General features: G+C 43.5%; 1 protein-coding gene across 1 annotated transcript in view; it reads right to left on the bottom strand.

The window, feature by feature from the left end:
- The window catches only part of LOC129703906 (myoferlin-like), a 329,673-nt gene that overhangs the window by 145,202 nt on the left and 160,320 nt on the right, over window positions 1-24,151 (bottom strand). Inside the window, exons 26-32 of the mRNA XM_055646609.1 lie at window positions 13,753-13,867; window positions 12,857-12,959; window positions 7,806-7,948; window positions 6,777-6,950; window positions 5,764-5,851; window positions 3,430-3,507; window positions 83-264 (exon numbers count right to left, since the gene is read on the bottom strand). Coding sequence (XP_055502584.1) covers window positions 83-264; window positions 3,430-3,507; window positions 5,764-5,851; window positions 6,777-6,950; window positions 7,806-7,948; window positions 12,857-12,959; window positions 13,753-13,867 — 883 coding nt within the window. The remainder of the gene's footprint in view (window positions 1-82; window positions 265-3,429; window positions 3,508-5,763; window positions 5,852-6,776; window positions 6,951-7,805; window positions 7,949-12,856; window positions 12,960-13,752; window positions 13,868-24,151) is intronic.

The raw sequence follows: 24,151 nt of genomic DNA, 5'->3' as shown, positions 1-24,151 counted from the left end.
GAAGATAAGTCGAACATGTTCCAATTTGGGTCTATTGACAAACAGGAACACAGTGTAGTGACACCAAATTGAAAGCACCTACCACTTGATCTTCATCATATATTTCAATGACCACATTTGGCGGACTATGAATCAAATTTAAGGGATCACCATAGATGTCGATATCATTGAAAATTAGGGACTGGTCCCAGGTTGGGTTGAGTGTCGATTTGATGACCTCAGTTGTCTTGCTTTGATGGAGAAATGAAACATGAGCATATGGGTCTAAACAAAAAAACAAAAGAGTTTAGAAACCCCCCAAAAATTCCACAGGCCATATTTCCTTGCAAAAGTCTGAAATATCTCAACATTATCCAACAACAGATAAACAGCAGACCAGCTAGGGCGTAGAACTTTGCAAAATTGGTGTGGTTCAGAATGTGAATTTTAGTTCGAAAACAAATCACAGTTCACATCTCCAATATTTTGAAAGTCAAATTCAAGCAAGGGAATGGAGGATCATTCCCAATGAAGGAAAGCTGCAATAACTAGTATTTTATATGACATCAAATGGAGAAAGTCACAGTTCATAACTGAATGGACTGACTCTCAGTCTGAAGAAGAGTCTCAACCTGAAACGTCACCTATTCCTTTTCTCCATAGAGGTTGTCTGACTCACTTAGTTACTCCAGCTTTTTGTGTCTACCTTTGAATGAATGAATGAATGAATGAATACTTTATTGTCATGTGACCAGTCACAGTAATATTCTTTGCTTTGCATACCCAAGGTATGCGAACTGTCAGCACATAAAGGGCAGCGACAAAGTTGCAAAGGATCCTGTGCCAGGTCTTCCCCCATACCCCCTCACAGTGGTCCCTCTCACGCCGGGTGCTCCTTTGTTCACCAGAACTGTACAGCACGGGACCAGGCCCTTCATCCCACAAGGTCTGTGCCAAACACGATGCCAAGTCAAACTAAACTCCTCTGCCAGCGCACTGTCCTCCATGCCCTGCAGATCCATGTGCCCATCTAAAAGCCTCTTCAATGCTACTATCGGATCTGCCTCCACCACTCCATCGGCAGCAAGTTCCAGGCACTCAGCACTCTGTAAAAAAACAAGGTGTCCCGCATATCTCCTTTCAACATTTTCCCATCCCAACTTAAAGTTAAGCCCTCCAATCTTTGACATTCCCACCCAGGGGAAAAAGGTTCTGAAGGTCAACTCTGCCTATGCCTCTACTTGTTTATTAAATGGTCATGAATGATGCTGATTGAGCTAAGACATCAGACTAAACCCTAAAGCTGATAACTCAAAACATGAGGCATATACCAAAACATGAGGCAAAACATCAGGCATTTACTAGAATGTTGCCTGGGTTTCAACAACTAAGTTACAGAGATAGGTTGAATAAGTTAGGTCTTTATTCTCTGGAGCGCAGAAGGTTAAAGGGGGACTTGATAGAGGTCTTTAAATGATGAGAGGGATAGACAGAGTTGATGTGGACAAGCTTTTCCATTTGAGAATAGGGAAGATTCAAACAAGGGGACATGACTTCAGAATTAAGGGACAGAAGTTTAGGGGTAACATGAGGGGAAACTTCTTTACTCAGAGAGTGGTAGCGGTGTGGAATGAGCTTCCAGTGGAAGTGGTGGAGGCAGGTTCGTTGGTATCATTTAAAAATAAATTGGATAGGCATATGGATGAGAAGGGAATGGAGGGTTATGGTATGAGTGCAGGCAGGTGGGACTAACGGAAAAAAGTTGTTCGGCACGGACTTGTAGGGCCGAGATGGCCTGTTTCCGTGCTGTAATTGTTATATGGTTATACCTACAATATACAGTGAAGCATGTGCATTTTAATAACTTCAACTGTAGGTACATACATTTATGTCGTGAAAGATCAAGAAAAGTGCAAAAGAGCATTTCTGAAATTGTTTAAAAATATGACCAGAGGCACTCTTCCCTTCCTTCACCCCAGGGCCTGGCATTGCACACCTTTGAGAATTCCCACTCAACCGTGGAATGTAATGTTAGATAGAGCCTTATGTACTACCATTGTTTGCTGCCTAGAAAAAAAGGCTTTTCCCACAAAAGCTGGGAAAATTGAAAAAATATAGTTTCAATAATTTCAACTTTCGCATTCCTTCCCCCAATGGATGTTAGGATGGAAAGAGGGAGAGAATTGGGAACTACCATTATAATATTTCTCCTCAAAATCAACCCAGGCAGGAAACATGGTCCCGATGTTGGGGGAGTCCAGAACCAGGGGGCCACAGTTTAAGAATAAGGGGTAAGCCATTTAGAACGGAGACGAGGAAACACTTCTTCACACAGAGAGTTGCGAGTCTGTGGAATTCTCTGCCTCAGAAACATAGAAACATAGAAACATAGCAATTAGGTGCAGGAGTAGGCCATTCGGCCCTTCGAGCCTGCACCGCCATTCAATATGATCATGGCTGATCATCCAACTCAGTATCCCGTACCTGCCTTCTCTCCATACCCCCTGATCCCCATAGCCACAAGGGCCACATCTAACTCCCTCTTAAATATAGCCAATGAACTGGCCTCAACTACCCTCTGTGGCATAGAGTTCCAGAGATTCACCACTCTCTGTGTGAAAAAAGTTCTTCTCATCTCGGTTTTAAAGGATTTCCCCCTTATCCTTAAGCTGTGACCCCTTGTCCTGGACTTCCCTAACATCGGGAACAATCTTCCTGCATCTAGCCTGTCCAACCCAGAGAACCGGTGGAGGCTGGTTTTCTGAATACTTTCAAGAGAGAGCTCTTAAAAATAGCGGAGTCAATGGATATGGGGAGAAGGCAGGAACGGGGTACTGATTGGAGATGATAAGCCATGATCACATTGATTGGCGTTGCTGGCTCGAAGGGCCGAATGGCCTACTCCTGCACCTATTGCCTACTTTCTAAAACAAACAATTATCACGATACAGCTGCAAGATATACAGTTGACAAGCATCTACTGAGCTTCATTTACTACAAGATTCTTGGATGTAGCTCAAAACTTTCATTCAGCACACATGTGCCACGCGCCACTGAAACTTTATATGAACAAGTTAGTTTCTACCTGTTGGTATTTATGGTTGCTTCCATCTCAGACATTAAAGAGCAAGCATCCTTGGACTCTGACATTATCTATAGCCCTTAATCACCTTTATCTGTACAGCAGGTCCTTGCTCAACATGACCACTTCCTGTACAAGCTCTTGTAACCCAATTCCGGTTATTCTTTAGGTCATCTGCAGGTCAACTTTCAATAACTGACCGAGTTCAATAAAGTTAACTCTTCTCAGCCCAGAAATTGTTGAACACTGGTTTGTTAGCCAAGGAGAAATAATTATAATGTTTGGCCCAAAAATACAGAACATGACAATTATTTCTAATAGTTCAGTAAGTAAACTTCACCAGATGAAATCTGACAACAAGTACATACCGGAAAAGCTGTCTTTGTCCATAGCAGTCATACTTCGTGCTTGAAAAATATAGCAACGGAGATGAAAGATCGAGGGCCCTGGAATGGAACAAATTGGTCACAAAAGGGCCAATAATAATAACAAGCAGAAAGCACACCCACTATTCAATGAGCTTCTACCTCAAACCACTCTCCATCCCCCACTCCTCTCTGGACAAACCAGACCTTTCATGCCCAAAAGCAAGGCCAGCATTTAATGTAGGTATGTTGCAAAACTTACCTTCAGCGGCGCTGCAGTTCTGCCGCTGCCCGTGTGCACGACTTTAGCGCCTTTGAAAGCGGGGCGGGTTTAAAACGCGATTTTCTCTAGGCTGTTGAAATCGAGGTTGTTCAGCCTACTTAGTTGCTGACGAAAAATCGCTGCGACATTCGTTCGCTGCAGTTATTTTTAAACTAAATTGGGTTATTTAATTGTTATAGTAGATTAAAAATCATCCTCTAAAGCTGCGAACCCCGACAACGGGACGGATCTCATGTACGGGACAAGGCAAGGTAGGTTGTTTATTTTTACATTAAAAAGGGCTTCTTAAGATCCCTTTATACAAAATTATATGATGCGAGTAGCTGACTTGGGGGCCCATTCAATCCTGCAGTATCTTTCATGCCATATGGGCTTCAAATTCACCGCAATGGTAGCGTTCCAAACCAGCGCGTTCCACAGAATCCTACTCGCAAGCTGATTTAAATGGCCATTAATTTACAGCAATTGAACACTAAATCCCTTTCATTTGGCCTATGAATTAATGTCAATGAGATTTAAAAATCATGTTTTATTGTGAATTCATGTGTGAATGTTCTTTGGACACTTAGGCTATTTTAAAAATGTTAATCTTTCCTTAAGAAATGGATAGATGTTTAGATCGAGTAATTGAATTTTGGAATTAGCTACAATTGGGTAACTAACTAATTATATGCTTCAATTCAGATCATCCAAGTAAGATTGTTTCATATTTGTTTCAGAATGCTTCAATCTATAATAACTGAAATTTTCTTTCAGTTCTCTTAATTTTTAATAAAGTTATGGCCATTTGACTGACCTTGATCACAACTTTTGTGTTAAGTCAATGGAAAATCAATAGGGAACATTCCCAAGTATGAAAATGGCCATACATTTTTTAATACTGAAGATATGAAAGTGAATTAGGTGTCAAATTAAACTTCTTTTTATGCTTTATCCGATGGGATAAATTACAGACTTGATTTTTAAAACCTCAAAATTTTGTAACATTGCTATTTAATGCTTATCAATTCCCTCACAAAGAAACTGTAATGCATCCACATTGCTCCCACCTCATTATTTAAGTGATCTATATATTAAATTGTAGCCCTGCATTCCCTATGTTCCCACAAAGATGTGTAGTCGGCAAATATCTATATGTCAGGGGTTCCCAACCTTTTTCATCCCGTTTATCCCGGGCAACTTTAATACCTTCTGAACCTTCTGAATGTTGTAGTCGGCAGGGCAGTACTCTGCATATCACCAACTTGGACAATTTTACATTTTTATCAAGCCAATTAAACAAGCCAATTAACCTACAAACCTGTGCGTCTTTGGAGTGTGGGAGGAAACCCGAAGTTCTCGGAGAAAACCCACGCAGATCACGGGGAGAACGTACAAACTCCATACAGACAGCACCCGTAGTCGGGATCGAACCCGGGTCTCTGGCGCTGCATTTTGCTGTAAGGCAGCACCTCTACCGCTGTGCCACCGTGACTGCCCATAATAGCACATAACAATGTTATTTCACATATGTATGAGCAGCTAATGATGAACTGAACCAAACACAGTCATGTCAATGAGAAAATATATGTACAAATCCAGAATCAACAAATGTACCCCCTGGGTAGGCAACATTTACCCCTGGTTGGGAATCCTTGCTATATATCAACACAGCCTGCCACCCAAATCAAGGATTTGCATTGTAAAGTCAAGGTCAAGGGCCAGATTCTATTCAAGCCAACCACTGCTGAAAGATTGATTGATGAGTCCTCCATCGACCAAACAAATAAACTGGAACAGCAGAGTAAATGGGGTTAGATTAACACTGTCCCTTGTCCACCAGGGTAAATACAGTAGCTTCAACATGTTGTTACAAATTGGGGAAACAGCAAGATGGATTGGTGGCCACTGGTTCAGAGGCCTCAGGGGAAGAAGAGATAAACACACACTAACGACTGTATAATTTGTTAAACATTAGTTTTTGTGATTAATTTCGCAAAAAAAAAAAAAGACACGCCTGCATTCCCCTTGGCAGTCGATGCCTGGGCGTTCAGAGCTACAGAGATTTTACTTACGGTCAAACACGCAGGAGATCGTAGGAGTACTTGCTCCAAATATCGAGTCTGTTGGTGATTTATCACCATCCTCGCCAGGAGGTGAAGCCTTAAAGAGATGAAAACAAACCATTACCCATACATTTAGGGTCACTTATTTGCCCCGAGAGTCCCACTTTACAGCCACAACCACAAAAGCAGCAATGTAAATTTCACATCATACTTCAAATGAGGATACAAAAAGCACACAGATGCACGCAAATCCTACACTAGCAGTTTTGCACTGAGTATATGTAGGAAGGAACTGCAGATGCTGGTTTACATTGAAGATAGACACAAAATGCTTGAGTAACTCCAAGCTGGTCGGGACCCAAAATGTCACTTCTATTCAGAGACACTGTTATTCCAGCATTTTGTGTCAATATTTGCACAGAGGTGGCTGTAATGCTGTTTAAGAAGGAACTGCAGATGCTGGTTTACATCGAAGATAGACACAAAATGCTGGGGTAACTCCAGGCACCATCTCTGGAGAGAAGGAATGGGTGACGTTACGGGTCAAGACCCAAAATGTCACAATTTCCTTCTATTCAGAGACACTGTTATTCCAGCATTTTGTGTCAATATTTGCACCGAGATGGCTGTAATGCTGTTTAAGAAGGAACTGCAGATGCTGGAAAATCAAATGTAGACAAAAATGTTGGAGAAACTCAGCTGGTGAGGCAGCATCTATGGAGCGAAGGAAATAGATGGGTTTTGACCCGAAACCTATTTGCCTATTTCCTTCGCTCCATAGATGCTGCCTCACCCACTGCGTTTCTGCAACATTTTTGTCTACCTTGGCTGTAATGCTGTATTATTTCACTCCTCTCGAGCTCATAAAAGTATGGAAAATTAATGCTTTTTAAAAAACCCTCCACAATTCAATAGAATAAATCATACATCTCTTAATGAGTATATGCTAGCTGTCCAATATATAGTGGCACAATTAAATTCCATAGAAAGAGGCAGCATTAAAAGCGGGTTATTTTACTTACAAGAGCACCTTCCAATCGGAAGATTGCAGCATCCTTCAATTGCCCAGATGGTGCCATCTTCCTCCTCCATCTTCGCCGTCTGTAAGTGTCAGATTTCCGCTTCTTCATGTGAAAGTTCCAGCCAATTAGAGATGCATATTCCCATCCTTCTGAATCCTGGTCAGGTGACTTGGTCTGAAGGCCCAAAGCAAATACAAGCCGTCACAACATGGCTTCCATGGATGTGGAGTGGTTGTTTCCACTAGTGGGAGAGTCTAGGACCAGAGGTCATAGCCTCAAAATTAAAGGGCTTTCCTTTAGGAAAGAGATGAGGAGGAATTTCTTTTGTCAGATGGTGGTGAGTTTGTGGAATTCTTTGCCACAGAAGGCAAGACAATGAATATTATTAAGGCAGAGATAGATAGATTCTTCATTAGTACGGGTGTCAGAGGTTATGGGGAGAAGGCAGGAGAATGTGGTCAGGAGGGAGAGATAGAACAGCCATGATTGAATGGCGGGGTAGAGTTATTGAGCTGAAAGGCCGAATTCTGCTCCTATCACTTACAAAAAATGTTAAATGTCAGCATCAGGCTGCGATATTTTGTTTCTATACCTTTACAAATGAATGGTTGTTTTCTGCAATAAAGCATTTGATATTGTTATTGAACTTAGAAACATATAGAAACATAGAAATTAGGTACAGGAGTAGGCCATTCGGCCCTTCGAGCCTGCACCGCCATTCAATATGATCATGGCTGATCATCCAACTCAGTATCCCGTACCTGCCTTCTCTCCATACCCCCTGATCCCCTTAGAAACTTGCTTTGCAATCCGTGTTATTTCTGCCCACACAGTGCGGAACAGCTAGAGATTTTACACAGATTAAAGGGAATATCTGTACAATTTATGTTCAAGAATTTGAGAAATGCAAACGATTTTTTATTTTTTTTTTAAATACACAATTCAGGCAATATCAGTATCTTCCCCAAATATGATACAACTCCATTGCTGTGCTTGCAACTTTCAAGTCATTTCCCTGTCTGAATATACCTTCGATGAATGTACACTTTGCTGTTTGTCCTTCTTGCGTCTTCGCACCCAACGTCGGCGCTTCTGTGTGTGGTACATTTTCTCCGTTGAAACCCAGGATTTAGGTTTGTCATCTGGGGGAATGGTTAGTCCATATTCCCAACCTGCAATAGGCGGAAGAGACCAAAGAGAGGTGCCAAAGTAAATACAAAAAGAAATTAAAAATTAAAAAAATGTCCTTATAAAACCTTGTTACACAAGTCACCTTTCACACACCTACTATCCTATTTAACTCTCTTTACTTTTCTTCTTTTTAAAGTTTAAAATATGAAGTGGTGCAGGAAATGTATTATGTTATTTTTGGTTTATATTATTGTAATAATAATAATAATAATAACTTTATTTATAAAGCGCTTTTAGACAACATCAGTTACCACAAAGTGCTGTACATGGGAAATCAACAAAAAGTTATTACAAACTACTAAAACCATTAAGACGACAGGACTATAAAAACAGTAAAAAATTAAAAGACATTAAAAGCACTAAAACAGGAACAATGTCTCAGCCAGTGTCGCAAGCCAGTGAATAAAAGTGAGTTTTTAGGGAGGATTTAAAGATGGACAGTGAAGGGGCCTGTCTGATCTGCAGCGGCAAGGTGTTCCAGAGTGCCGGGGCAGCAACAGAAAAGGCTCTATCCCCTCTGAGCTTCCGCTTAGACCTTAGACGTACACTACTTCTAATAAATAAAATAACCCTCCCCCCCCCAAAAAAAAACCTTGTTACACAAGTCAAACACTCCAGAAAACGGATCTATTAAAACACTGGTAATCCCAATGATGTGTAGTATTACGACACTGGTAAAGGACAGAATATGTACCAAACTTTCTTCAATTAAAATTGACTTTGAATTCATTAAGTATTTCACTATTTTAACACAAATACCACAGATTATTCACAGTACAGTTTTGGGCAACTTCCATTTCCGTTAATAAGCAGAATTATATCTTTTAAATCCAATATTTTTTTTCTAGCATCCTAAAGAGTCTGCAAGTTGGTCATTCAATTCCAAATTAACCAATTGCACAGAAAACAGGCATTCAGCCTAGAGTCCGCACCAGCTAACGACCAAAACACAAAGTCCCATGTCATCACTTTCTGAATTCATAATATCACAAGTGATAGAAGCAGAATTAGGCCATTCAGCCCATCAAGTCTGCTCTGCCGTGGCTGATCTATCTCTCCCTCCTAACCCACCTCTCCTGCCTTCTCCCGATAAACCCCTGACACCGCACTAATCAATAATCTATCTATCGCTCCCTGAGAAATATCTATTGACTTGGCCTCCTCAGCCTTCTGTGGCAAAGAATTCCACAAATTCACCACCCTCGACTGAAGAAATTCCTCCTCATCTACTTCCTAAACAAACGTCCTTAAATTCTGAGATTATGACCTGTGGTCCACTAGTGGAAACATCCTCTCCACATCTACTCTATCCAAGCCTTTCACTGTTCAGTAAGTTTCAATTAGGTCCTCCTAATAGAATAGCGTAAAGTCTTGCATTACTTTATCAAATACCTTTTGAACATCTCACCAACTGCACTGCACACATCTAATACCCTGTAAACTTAAATAAAATGCCAAACAAAAATGGGAGAAGAATGTGTTAAATTTGTCAAACCAGATTTTTAACGGTGTATAAGGTGCAACAGAATTCATTAAATCAACTCATGTGTGGAACTAACGGCCAAGATCTTTAGTGTATACACCAAATCATACCCAAAATGATGCACGTAATATCTATATTATTGAATTTGCAATACAGAAGATTCCACGACAGCCTTCAATCTAGGTCCAGTGCAGTTATCCAAAAGTAAATGTATACTTAGATGTAACTATCCAATTAAGAGATTATGGAATGTTTTATTATTTTGAAAACAGGTGGACACAGTGGCAGACACTGCCACAGCCTTGCTTCACCAGAGACCCAGGTTCAATTCCCACCTCCAGCAGTACACCTACTCCTGGGGGTTCCCCAGGGTCCGCGTTTCCACCCACATTCCTGTTGTGCGAGAGTGTAGGGAAAGGGTGGAGAAAATTGGTTGCATGGGAAATGATATTGAAGCATGTGAAATGTTGTTATCGAACTGCTGCCTCACTGTGCCAGAGTTCGATCTGGAACTCAGGTGCTGTCTGTGTGGAGTTTGCATGTTCTCTCTGTGACCATGTGGGTTTCCTACAGGTGATCCGGTTTCCTCCCACATCCCAAAGATAGAAACATAGAAAATAGGCGCAGGAGGAGGCCATTTGGCCCTTCGAGCCAGCACCATTCATTGTGATCTTGGCTGATCGTCCCCAATCAATAACCCGTGCCTGCTTTCTCCCCATATCCCTTGATTTGACTGGGTTTGTAGGTTAATTGGCCTCTGTAAATTGCCCCTAATGTGTAGTCTGGAGTGGATGAGAAAGTGGGATAACATAGGACTAGTGTGAATGGGTGATTGATGGGCAGCGTAGACTGTGTGTCAAAGGGTCCGTTTCCATGTTGTCTCTTTAAACTTAAAATGGAAGAAAGAAATTTAAATTGCTGGCGTCTTCTCCAGCACCTCCCCAATAATTCCTCACCGATATCAACCACACTCAATTGTTCACAACATGCTAGTTCTGCCCAATTGCAATGAATAACAGAGAAAGCATGTTCAACCCAGAATATGTTCTATCAGCATTTATTAAATTATCAGCTAGGGCACACATCAAAGTCTCTGGCCTGTACATCAAAACAAAGCATAACTTTTATTTTTTTTCTGTAGAGTTAACAAGGAACACTTCTGCAGTGTATAGGGCTCTGGTGAGACCACATCTGGAGTATTGTGCACAGTTTTGGTCTCCTAATTTGAGGAAGGACATCCTTGTGATTGAGGTTCATGAGATTGATCCCTGGGATGGTGGGACTGTCATATGAGGTAAGATTGAAACGGCTAGGTTTGTAATCACTGGAGTTTAGAAGGATGAGGGGGATCTTATAGAAACATATAAAATTATAAAAGGACTGGACAAGCCAGATGCAGGAAAAATGTTCCCAATGTTGGGCGAGTCCAGAAGCAGGGGCCACAGTCTTAGAATAAAGGGGAGGCCATTTAAGACTGAGGTGAGAACAATTTTTTTTCACCCAGAGGGTTGTGTATTTGTGGAATTCCCTGCCACAAAGGGCAGTGGAGGCCAAATCACTGGATGGATTTAAGAGAGAGTTAGATAGAGCTCTAGAGGTTAGTGGAATCAAGGGATATTCGGAGTGGCGGCGCGGCTCTGGCTGCAGCGGCTTACCGGCGGTCCCGTTGTTTTGTGTTTTTTATGATGTTTATTTTGTTTTGGTTAGTCTAGTTTTTAGGTTTAGTTTGTGTTTTAGTTTGTGTTGGGGGGGGGGGGGGGGGGGGGGGTTGAAACGGGGTTTGCAGTCTCTCCCTGCGGGGGAATACGACCTTTTTGTTGCATTCCCCTTCTCTGCCTCCGTCTGCGCTGAGGCCTAATGGAGCTGACGACCTCGAGGCTCCGGAGGCAGAGCCCGCCAGGACTCGCCTTGAGCTCGCTCCCGTGAGGGTGGTCCGGCTCAGGGCTGGAAGAGGTTGGGACGCTCCCGTGAGGGCGGCCAGCCCGAGGGTGGATCGAGGCTCCTGTCGGAGCGGCCGAGCTCGGGGAGGTGCGGCGCTGGCAGCCCGAGGGAGGTTCGGCACCCAAGTTGGGGCGGCCCGGCCCGGGGAAGAAGCGACGCCCATGTCGGGGCGGCCCGGCCCGGGGAAGAAGCGACGCCCATGTCGGGGCGGCCCGGTCCGGGGGAGAAGCGACGCCCATTTCGGGGCGGCCCAGTCCGGGGATGGTTCGGCGCCCATGTCGGGGCGGCCCAGCCCGAGGCTGAAGACGGCGCAGTACTCACGTGAGGGTGGCTGGGACGGTGTTCTGGCGGTGGTGGCCTGAGTTCGGGGTTTGGCCGCGGGCCAGCAGCTGCTTCTGCAGGACTGGTGGGCGGCAGCTTCAACCACCCCGGGCCGCGGTGTTTGAGCCGCGGGACTGTTTTTAACATCGCCCGGGTAAGAGGGGGTCGGGGGGGGGGGGGGGGGGGGGGGGCGGTGGGGGGGGGGGGGGGGGGGGGGGGGGGAGGGGGGGGGGGGGGGGGGGTGGGGGGGGGGGGGGGGGGGGTGTGGGGGGGGGTTGGGGGGGGGTCGGGGGGGGGGGGGGGGGGGGTGGGGGGGGGGGGGGGGGGGGGGGGGGGGGGGGGGTGGGGGGGGGGGGGGGGGGGTGGGGGGGGGGGTTGGGGGGGGGGGGGGGGGGGGGGGGGGGGGGGGGGGGGGGGGGGGGGGGGGGGGGGGGGGGGTATCGCCCCAGCGCAGAGGGAGAAGAGGAGGGAAGAGACTGCAGATCTAAGACTTTTGCCTCCATCACAGTGAGGAGATGCTGGGTGGACTCACTGTGGTGGATGTTAATATGTGTTTATTGTTGTTTTATTGTATTGTATTATATGTATGACTGCTGCAATTTCGTTCAGACTTTGGTCTGAATGACAATAAAAGGCTATCTATCTATCTATCTATCTATCTATCTATCTATCTATCTATATGGGGAGAAGGCAGGCACGAGTTATTGATTGGGGACGCTCAGCCATGATCACAATGAATGGCGGTACTGGCTTCCTCTTGCACCTATTTTCGATGTTTCTATGAATACACCAACTGCTGGTCATATTTATTCAGCTGATCTTTGAAATCTTTTCACGGTTATGCTTTCTTTCAGTCCGTTTACAATGAACAGTTTTGAACCTTTGCTGCAAGTTACTTGAAGAGAATTAATGCATGCCGAATAGATTGTAACGGCATGTCAATACCATTTACTGATTAACTAAAGGATCAAATTCATTTGGAAAGGAAATCAATTGCTTTTGAAACTGTCAGAAACTATTAATTACTCATTTATTACAAATTAACTGGAACAGAGGAAACTGTGAAAACTGCTGAAAGAATAAAACCTTCCCTCCCTTCACCCAAACATATAAAAGAAAACTAAATGTGAACCGTAAAATTTACCATTCTCATCAACAGCTCGGTTGACATCATACTCCCACTGATCCATCCAGTTCCACCCTGCTGGAGGTTCAAATTCTTCTTTTGATACACTCTTTTCTCCGTTCTATTAAAAATAAATTACAAGCCATCTCCAAGGAACAGTTATAGAATCAGGATTAGAAACAGCTTTAGTTTAATCAGTTGGAGCAGATTTCAAATTACCAATGTATTCATTAATTGTAAACAATTCAAGACATCTTTCCTGCACAAAAAACCACAGAGAAAGATTTACAGATATTGTATCTGGCATCAACAAATAGTGTAGTAGTTCTCATCTGGCAATTCAAATTGCAGCTGGCAAGTTGTCGGACTGCAAGAGACAATGTTGTCTGCAAGCATGAGGCAAGGTGTTGGTGGAGTTCATTGTAAGCTTTCAGGGTATAGCTGAAAATAATGTATATTCTGCATGGAAATACCTCATCTGTCCTAGTGACACAGCTCGTGGGAGCTCGGTATGTTGTATGGTTATAATAACGCATGTGTGTGTTTTGAGTCAGTTTCAAATCACTGCAAGTTGAAGAGTTCATGGGATTTGAGTCATTAAAATTACGCAAGTGACACGGGAGCCAAATGAGCTTTGTTTGCTTATTTTCTGCAGTGTAGGAGCTTGCGCCATGCTGGAACTTGTGCCAAACCAGCAGGATTTCCATGTATCCTACTTATAATGCGAGACCCAAATTTGAACTCAACATAAGCTCATTAAAGCAGTGCTCAGAGGTCACAACTGTTACCATGTGTTATTTGGCTATGGATGGAGAGCACACTATACTGTACAAAGGGACTCGCAAACTGTGCTCAATTAGTTTTTCTAATTGGATAATCAATGTCACATTTGAAACACATATCACAATACACACCACATCAGTGTAAGGCTCCTTTGCTATTTTCCATTCAGCCCCAGGATAGCGAGAGTTATTTTCATAGACTTCATCAATAAATTCCGTGTGGCCAGCATCAGCTTCTGTTAGCAAACTGACAAAAATAAAATAGGCCACGTTAAATTGGATACATTGTTTAAATTGTATACTCTGAAATACAAATATTTGTCTTTGCATCTCCTGCATTGGATCATAGTAATGAAATGAAGGGGAAAACCTCAGAGTTTAAACAATTACTTAATCTCAGGCCCCCTCGTTAGAGGTGGAGAATTCTCCCTTCTCCTCTTCTTAAACAGATAATTCATGAGGAAAAGGAAAATTAGGATAGATACAAAAAGTTGGAGCAACTCAGCGGGTCAGGAAACATCTCTGGAGAAAAGGAATAGGCGATGTTTCGCGTCGAGACCCTTCTTCAGACTGAAAGTCGGGGGGAAAGGGAGACGAGAGATATAGACGGTGAGGTAGAGAGAGATATAGAACAAATGAGTGAAAGATAAGCTGAAAAGTAACAATGATGAAGGAAAACGGCCATTGTTAGCTGTGGACTGGGTGAAAACGAGTTACAATGAGACCCAACAAGACAACTTTGAGACAACAAGTACATGACTTGGGTTGGGGAGGGACAGAGAGAGAGAGAGGGAAATAGAAGGGATACTTGAAGTTAGAGAAATCAAAATTCATACCTCTGGGGCGTAAGCTGCCCAAGTGAAATACGAGGTACTGTTCCTTCAATTTGTATTTGACCTCACTGACAATGCAGGTGTGGGAATGGGAAGAGTTTGGCAACCGGGAGATTGGGCAGAACCAGGCGGACTAAGCGAAGGTGTTCAGCAAAACGATCGCCCAGTTTGACATGAAATATAAATATTTGTCTTGCTTCATTCGTCTCTTTTCCCCTCCCTCATTGGGTCTTAGCAATGAGATTAATGAGGTTAATTGGGGGAGGGATCAGGAATTTAGCTAGGTGTGTAGATAGGAACTGCGGGTGCCGGTTTGTACCATAGACACAAAATGCTGGAAACAGACAGGCAGCATCTCTGGAGTGAAGGAATGGGTGACATTTCCGGTCAACACCTTTCTTCAGACTGGTTTAGCTAAATAATAGATGAAGGCATTTCCCCTCCAATTTGGGATTGACACAAACCAATGCGACAGAGGCTAGAAAAAGACGAGATTCCTCAAGTCACAGGGAAAAAAATCTGATTCTGCAAAAAGGAAATTCAGAACAAATGCAGCATTAGATTTCTTAAAGATTGGAAGGGGGCAGCATATGCTTGGCCCCAGATACTGGGGGGGAATCTGTCCTTTCAGTCCAAGGTGATGAGCATGTCAGCTTTCAACACGATGAGTGCACAATCTTCCACTCACCAAGGAAGTGAAATTATCCAACGATTAACATGTTGATCTTATTAAAGATTATTAAGAGGCATTATATAGTTTGCTTTATTACTTTTTTCCCCCAATAATCAATTGCTATTTTTTAAAAACTTCGGCAGAATAGATGATCAGTTTAGTTTTAGCAGAGGGTACACAAAATTGCTGGAGAAACTCAGCGGGTGCAGCAGCATCTATGGAGCGAAGGAAATAGGCGACGTTTCGGGCCAAAACCCTTCTTCAGACTGATGGGGGGTGGGGGGGGGGGAGAAGGAAGGAAAAGGGGAGGAGGAGGAGCCCGAGGGCGGGCGGATAGGAGGGTGGGAGGAGACAGCTAGAGGGTTAAGGAAGGGGAGGAGACAGCAAGGGCTAGCAAAATTGGGAGAATTCAATGTTAATGCCATCCGGACGCAAGGTCCCCAGGCGGAATATGAGGTGCTGTTCCTCCAATTTCTGCTGTTGCTCACTCTGGCAATGGAGGAGACCCAGGACAGAGAGGTCGGATTGGGAATGGGAGGGGGAGTTGAAGTGCTGAGCCACCGGGAGGCCAGGTTGGTTATTGCGGACCGAGCGGAGGTGTTCGGCGAAACGATCGCCCAACCTACGCTTAGTCTCCCCGATGTAAATCAGCTGACACCTAGAGCAGCGGATGCAGTAGATGAGGTTGGAGGAGATGCAGGTGAACCTTTGTCGCACCTGGAACGATAGTTTTAGCAGAGGCTGTGCAATAGGTTCAAAGTCTTTCCCAAGGTAAGTGCGAGAGTGATTATGGAGGGTGTAGGTGAGGCAGAAGAGGAAGTAAAGGCTGCATCTGGTGCAGATCTGTAACAGATTCATAATCATTGCTTGTTTTGAAATTAAAATTATTTACCAACAAAATCTTGTTAATTGGGAAGAGTAGTAACGACAATTTCTGTTCTATGTTGCCATATTCTGCCCCAGAGCAATTCCTATTTGGCCATCATCCCAGTTCTCTTGCACCCTTATCAGACCCCTACAATCCATTATGCATGCAATTCACAGGTTGAATTGATTCATCTACCCTCAGTTGACCTCAAAACCCATCCACGTGCTCTATTCCTTCTTCCTTCCGCTGCATTAGATTGTCAGCCACACTCTCCAGGGTTCCACCATTCCAACCTAATTTGAGGAAGGACATTCTTGCTATTGAGGGAGTGCAGCATAGGTTTACAAGGTTAATTCCCAGGATGGCGGGACTGTCATATTCTGAGAGAATGGTGCAGCTGAGCTTGTACACTCTGGAGTTTAGAAGAATGAGAGGGTATCTCATTGAAACATACAAGATTGTTAAGGGCTTAGACACGTTAGAGGCAGGAAACATTATCCCGATGTTGGGGAGTCCAGAACCTGGGGCCACAGTTTAAGAATAAGGAGTAACTCATTTAGAACGGAGACAAGGAAACACTTTTTCTCACAGAGAGTGGTGAGTCTGAAATTCTCTGCCTCAGAGGGCAGTGGAGGCAGGTTCTATGGATGCTTTCAAGAGAGAGCTAGATAGTGCTCTTAAAAATAGCGGAGTCAGGGGATATGGGGAGAAGGCAGGAACGGGGTACTGATTGGGGATGATCAGCCATGATCACATTGAATGGTGGTGCTGGCTCGAAGGGCCGAATGGCCTACTCCTGCACCTATTGTCTATTGTCATTCACTGCCTGAAAACCTATTCAAACTGCTCTTTAGTTATAACGCAAGTCAACTTCCCCCAAGTTCAGCCACAATGTCTGTGGGAGCATCAAGAGAAGGTTTCTCCCCATGATACATTGGATCTTTTGCCAATTACTCAAAATATATGACCACTAGCTCATGACTCTTACCAATGTCAAGGGTTTTCTCCCCGAACCCTCTCCAATTTCCTTTACTTTTGATAAAATGTCCTCCATAATGTTTGGGACAAAGACCCATCATTTATTTATTTGCCTCTGTGCTCCACAATTTGAGATTTGTAATAGAACAAATCACATGTGCAAAGTGCAAATTGTCAGATTTTATTAAACATTTTGGTTTCACCATGTAGAAATTACAGCAGTGTTTATACATAGTCCCCCCATTCCAGGGCACCATAATGTTTGGGACACATGGCTTCACAGGTGTTTGTAATTGCTCAGGTGTGTTTAATTGCCTCCTTAATGCAGGTATAAGAGAGCTCTCAGCACCTAGTCTTTCCTCAGGTCTTTCCATCACCTTTGGAAGCTTTTATTGTTGTTTATCAACATGAGGACCAAAGTTGTGCCAATGAAAGTCAAAGAAGCCATTATGAGACTGAGAAACAAAAATAAAACTGTTAGAGACATCAGCCAAACCTTAGGCTTTCCAAAATAAACTGCTTGGAACATCATTAAGAAGAAAGAGAGCACCAGTGAGCTTACTGATCGCAAAGGGACTGGCAGGCCAAGGAAGACCTCCACAGCTGATGACAGAGTAATTTTCTCTATAATAAAGAAAAATCCCCTAATACCTGTCCGACAGATCAGAAATACTCTTCAGGAGTCAGGTGTGGATTTGTCAATGACCACTGTCCTGAGAAGACTTCATGAACAGAAATACAGAGGCTACACTGCAAGATGCAAACCACTGGTTAGCCGCAAAAATAGGATGGCCGGGTTACAGTTTGCCAAGAAGTATTTAAAAGAGCAACCACAGTTCTGGAAAAAGGTCTTGTGGACAGATGAGATGAAGATTAACATATCATAGTGATGGCAAGAACAAAGTATGGAGGAGAGAAGGAACTACCCAAGATCCAAAGCATACCACCTCATCTGTGAAACACAGTGTTATGGCCTGGGCATGTATGGCTGCTGAAGGTACTGGCTCACTTATCTTCATTGATGATACAACTGCTGATGGTAGTAGCGTAATGAATTCTGAAGTGGATACACAAATCCTATCTGCTCAAGTAAAAAAAAAAAGTCTCAAAACTCATTGGCCGGCGGTTCATTCTACAGCAAGACGATGATCCCAAACATACTGCTAAAGCAACAAAGGAGTTTTTCAAAGTTACAAATGGTCAATTCTTGAGTGGCCAAGTCAATCACCCGATCTGAACCCAATTGAGCATGCCTTTTATATGCTGAAGAGAAAACTGAAGGGGACTAGCCCCCAAAACAAGCATAAGCTGAAGATGGCTGCAATACAGGCCTGGCAGAGCATCACCAGAGAAGACACCCAGCAACCGGTGATGTCCATGAATCACAGATTCAAGCAGTCATTGCCTGCAAAGGATATGCAACAAAATACTAAACATGACAACTTTCATTTACATGACATTGCTGTGTCCCAAATATTATGGTGCCCTGAAATGAGGGGACTATGTATAAACACTGCTGTAATTTCCACATGGTGAAACCAAAATGTATAAAAGTGGCTGTTATTAAAATCTGACAATGTGCACTTTAACCACATGTGATTTTTTCTATTACAAATCTCAAATTGTGGAGTACAGAGGCAAATAAATAAATGATGGGTCTTGGTCCCAAACATTATGGGGGGCACTGTATTTGATCTTTAAATCCCATCCCACCTTTCCCTGTTCCACTTCACCACCACTTCTCCCAATCAATCCCTGTAAAACACGATCTTCACCCACATGACTATTTTACACAAACATTTATAAAGGTTCAACACTACCTTTTTGCTTTTACACTCCATACTTTTACTTATTAAGCTCTGGTTCCTGAAGCTGCTTTTATGTTGAAAGAAAATGTATATTTTTTAAACCAATCGTATTCAGAGAGATTTTCACATATGCACCCAGTATTGACCCAGTACCATTATTTACCAACTTTCCTTATTCTCCCTTTTATAATGCAGTATTTCCCATTTGAGATCACTTATCTGTTACATGCTCACCCAGTCCAGATCACACCTGCTTGTAGCGGTAGACTCCCTGCTCACCATCTACCACACTTCTCAGTCATGTATCGCTTATACAATAGACAATAAACAATAGGTGCAGGAGTAGGCCATTTGGCCCTTTGAGCCAGCACTGCCATTCAATGTGATCATGGCTGATCATCCCCAATTAGTACCCCGTTCCTGCCTCCTCCCCATATCCCCTGACTCCGCTATTTTTAAGAGCCCTATCTAGCTCTCTCTTGAAAGCATCCAGAGAACCCACCTCCACCGCCCTCTGAGGCAGAGAATTCCACAGACTCACCACTCTCTGTGAGAAAAAGTGTTTCCTCATCTCCGTTCTAAATGGCTTACTCCTTATTCTTAAACTATGGCCCCTGGTTCTGGACTCCCCCAACATCGGGAACATGTTTCCTGCCTCTAGCGTGTCCAAGCCCTTAACAATCTTATATGTTTCAATGAGATACCCTCTCATCCTTCTAAACTCCAGAGTATACAAGCCCAGCTGCTCCATTCTCTCAGCATATGACAGTCCCACCATCCTGGGAATTAACCTTGTAAACCTACGCTGCACTCCCTCACTAGCAAGAATGTCCTTCCTCAAATTAGGGGACCAAAACTGCACACAATACTCCAGGTGTGGTTTCACTAGGGCCCTGTACAACTGCAGAAGGACCTCTTTGCTCCTATATTCGATTTCTCTTGTTATCAAGGCCAACATGCCATTCGCTTTCTTCACTGACTGCTGTACCTGCATGCTTACTTTCATAGACTGATGAACAAGGACCCCCAGATCCCGTTGTACTTCCCCTTTTCCCAACTTGACGCCATTTAGATAGCATACATTTGTAGGAAAGAACTGCTAATGTTGGTTCAAACCAAAGATAGACACAAAAAGCTGGAGAAAAGGATTTGGTGACGTTTCAGGTTGAGATCTTTCTTCAGAAACCTCACCTATTCCTTTTCTCCAGAAATACTGTCTGACCTGCTGAGTTACTCCAGCTTTTTCTGTTTCGTTTGTAAATTTGTTGTGCAGATCCGTTTCCCAAGGCATTCATATATAAGCAGTCCTAGTACCAATATTCAGGGAACTCATCTGTCCATCATCCAGCAGCTCAAAATAATAATAATAACCATATTTATTTCCTATTCTAAAGCAAGCCACTTTTATATCCATTTATCCGAATCACTTTACCACAAACGGACATTACACAGAGCCCGCAAGATCATCTCTGATCCTACTCATACTGCACACTATGCCTTTCAGCTACTGCCCTCTGGGAGGCGCTACAGGACAATTGCCTCAAAAACAAACCGCTTTAAAAACAGTTTAATTCCCACTGCAATTAACATTTTAAACTCTGTACGGTGAGGAATAAGAATAAGCATGGCCCTTATGTATTATGCAATGCGTCTGTTTGTATGTATATCTATGCTATATGTTTAATGTTTGATGAAATGTTGGAACCTGTACCGAGCTGTACTGATAACAAATTCCACCAGCCTGGCTGTGTGGTCATTAAAATACAATACAATACAATGCTCTACTTTTTCTATGTGCTGCAATTTTATTAAATAGTTTATTACTAGGCATTTAATTAAACACCTTTGCAAAGTCCATGCACACATCAATTGCATTACAGTAAAGAAGTTAGTTTAGCACGATTCACCTGCAACATATTCCTGCTTAGTTTTCTTTATTAATCCACATTTTTGCAAAACTTGCATGCTGATATTTACATTATTTTTTATTAAACGGAGCAGAGTTATCTCCTGACTCTTAGACACCATTGGCAAACCTGGTGAGGATTCAAAACTCACTCATCCAAATCAGCTCGGCATATTTGATATCTTAAAACACAAGATACACGCTGGCAATTGTGTAGAGGTTACTAGAGAAATCCCAGTGCCTCTGGCTGTATTGGATCGTGTGTGGTTTGCTGCCACCAGCTGGCAGTGCACTGGCATTGACCGCATTGTTTCAAACTACACATGATCCCGGCATACTGGCAAGTAAATCCTGGTGAGAGAGTGCCCCCATCTGGGCAGAAATTAAGTGCAGTCACCAAAGTTGGAAAAATGGCACAACGGGAAAATGTGTTAAAGGGAATTAACAGGAGAGTCAGTCGGCAAAGCAATGCCAATGACTTCAGAACTTTTTTTAATGGGTGAGGGGGGGAAAAGGGGGAAAAAAATGGTGGCCGACTAGGAAAAGTGGAGATGCAGCGAGACCTGGGTGTCATGGTACACCAGTCATTGAAAGTAGGCATGCAGGTGCAGCAGGCAGTGAAGAAAGCGAATGGTATGTTAGCTTTCATAGCAAAAGGATTTGAGTATAGGAGCAGGGCGGTTCTACTGCACTCCCTCAATAGCAAGAATGTCCTTCCTCAAAATTAGGGGACCAAAACTGCACACAATACTCCAGGTGTGGTCTCACTAGGGCTCTGTACAACTGAAGAAGGATCTCTTTGCTCCTATATTCGGTTTCTCTTGTTATCAAGGCCAACATGCCATTCTCTTTCTTCACTGACTGCTGTACCTGCATGCTTACTTTCATAGACTGATGAACAAGATCCCGTTGTACTTCCCCTTTCTTGGTGAGACCACCCCTGGAGAATTGCGTACAGTTTTGGTCTCCAAATATGAGGAAGGACATTATTGCCATAGAGGGAAGGTTCACCAGACTGATTCCTGGGATGTCAGGACTGTCTTATGAAGAAAGACTGGATAGACTTGGTTTATACTCTCTAGAATTTAGGAGATTGAGAGGGGATCTTATAGAAATTTACAAAATTCTTAAGGGGTTGGACAGGCTAGATGCAGGAAGATTGCTCCCGATGTTAGGGAAGTCCAGGACAAGGGGTCACAGCTTAAGGATAAGGGGGAAATCCTTTAAAACCGAGATGAGAAGAACTTTTTTCACACAGAGAGTGGTGAATCTCTGGAACTCTCTGCCGCAGAGGGTAGTCAAGGCCAGTTCATTGGCTATATTTAAGAGGGAGTTAGATGTGGCCCTTGTGGCTAAGGGGATCAGAGGGTATGGAGAGAAGGCAGGTACGGGATACTGAGTTGGATGATCAGCCATGATCATATTGAATGGCGGTGCAGGCTCGAAGGGCCGAATGGCCTACTCCTGCACCTAATTTCTATGTTTCTATGTTTCTATGTCAAGACAAAGATCTAACAACCTCCGTGCCAAGCTTTATGATGCTTTATTAAAGGAGGACGTTCAGTACATAGACGATGTATAGGAAGGAACTGCAGATGCTGGTTTAAACTGAGGACAGACACAAAATGCTGGAGTAACTCAGTGGGACAGGCAGCATCTCTGGAGAGAAGTAGTGGGTGATGTTTCGGGTGGAGACCCTTCTTTAGACTGCTCAATCCATCTCTCCACTGATGCTGCCTGAGCCGTGCTGAGTTACTCCAGCATTTTGTGTCAATCTTCGGTTGAAAGACAATGCCAACTTTCAGATGAATCCTCCACTTATTGCTTAGAAACCTATATTTATTGACATGCCCCTCAACTCCACACTTACTTTCCACTATGTATTCTCTCTCTAACTCACGGGGCTGGATTTACCTATAAGCTACACAAGCTTAAGCTTAGGGCCTCGAGATCTAGGGGAGCCTCGCAGAGCCGGACAGCAAGTAAGAATTTAATTGTCCTATCTGGGACACATGACAATAAAACTCTCTTGACTCTTGACTTGGACTTAAGCAAAAAAGGGTCCTTGGGGAAAAAAGAGATACCTTAAATTAAGTTGCGTCTGGTTGGGTAACTATAATAGGTGGAAGACTATTCCATGCTTTAATTGTGCGGGGCAACTCCATGGAGCAGCCAGCAACACAGGATAGAAGAAATTGGGTGATGATTCGGGTAGAGACCCATCTTTAGACTCCCTCTGGTTTTAGTGTCTTTAGTTTAATTTAAAGATACAGCGTAGAAACAGGCCCTTCAGTTCACGCCGACCACTGATCACCCGTACACTAGTTCTATCCCACACATTAGCGGAGTAAGTCAAGAGCCAAGAGTGTTTTATTCTCTCACGTTCCAGTTAGAACAATGAAATCCTTACTTGCAGCAGCACAACAGAATATGGAAGCATGGTGCTCTGTAAACAATGTTATAAACGAGAAAACATAGAAACATAGAAAATAGGTGCAGGAGTAGGCCCTTCGGCCCTTCGAGCCTGTACCGCCATTCAATATGATCATGGCTGATCATCCAACTCAGTATCCCGTACCTGCCTTGTCTCCATACCCCCTGATCCCTTTAGCCACAAGGGCCACATCTAACTCCCTCTTAAATATAGCCAATGAACAGGCCTCAACTACCTTCTGCGGGAGAGAGTTCCAGAGATTCACCACTCTCTGTGTGAGAAAAGCTTTCCTCATCTCGGTCCTAAAGGATTCCCCCCTTATCCTTAAACTGTGACCCCTTGTTCTGGACTTCCCCAACATCGGGAACAATCTTCCTGCATCTAGCCTGTCCAACCCCTTAAGAATTTTGTAAGTTTCTATAAGATCCCCCCTCAATCTTCTAAATTCTAGCGAGTACAAACCGAGTCTATCCAGTCTTTCTTCATATGAAAACAAAACGGTGTAATTTATATATGAATATATAACTATCTATCATATCTATCTATTATATAAAACTCAAATCCGTCCGCCTGCCTGCAGTACGGATCCCTTCCTGCCTTTCGATTCGTTCCCGCCGTGCAATGTCACAATGCCCGATGCTCGCGGACGTCCAATCGGAATGGATCCATTTGCATGTACGGCTTTCCGGCCGCGTTTCTTCCTTTGATTCTCCGCAACTCCGAAACCGGACGCAGAATCGCCGACGTCTTTTCCATTTCAGTAGAGATTTCACTTTTCTTTCTAAGTATCCGCTCCTCATTACATTTCGTCGTGTTTAGGTACACTTTTTTAATCAAGTCCTTCACCCCCCCCCCCACCACCTCAATATTTCAAAAAGAAACTGGATTCTCACCCACACGAGCAGAACCAGCCCATGGTGAATGTTCCATCGTGTGATGTCACAATGCCCAATGTTCACATATGTCCAATCGGAATGGATTCATTTACATATGCCTTTGCAGGAGCCCAGCCCCTGGTGAACGTTCCATCG

The sequence above is a fragment of the Leucoraja erinacea genome, chromosome 15 (genome assembly GCF_028641065.1).
Source record: "Leucoraja erinacea ecotype New England chromosome 15, Leri_hhj_1, whole genome shotgun sequence".
NCBI lineage: Eukaryota > Metazoa > Chordata > Chondrichthyes > Rajiformes > Rajidae > Leucoraja > Leucoraja erinaceus.
Note: the sequence above shows the minus strand (reverse complement) of the source record. Positions and strands in the feature narration are given on the sequence as shown.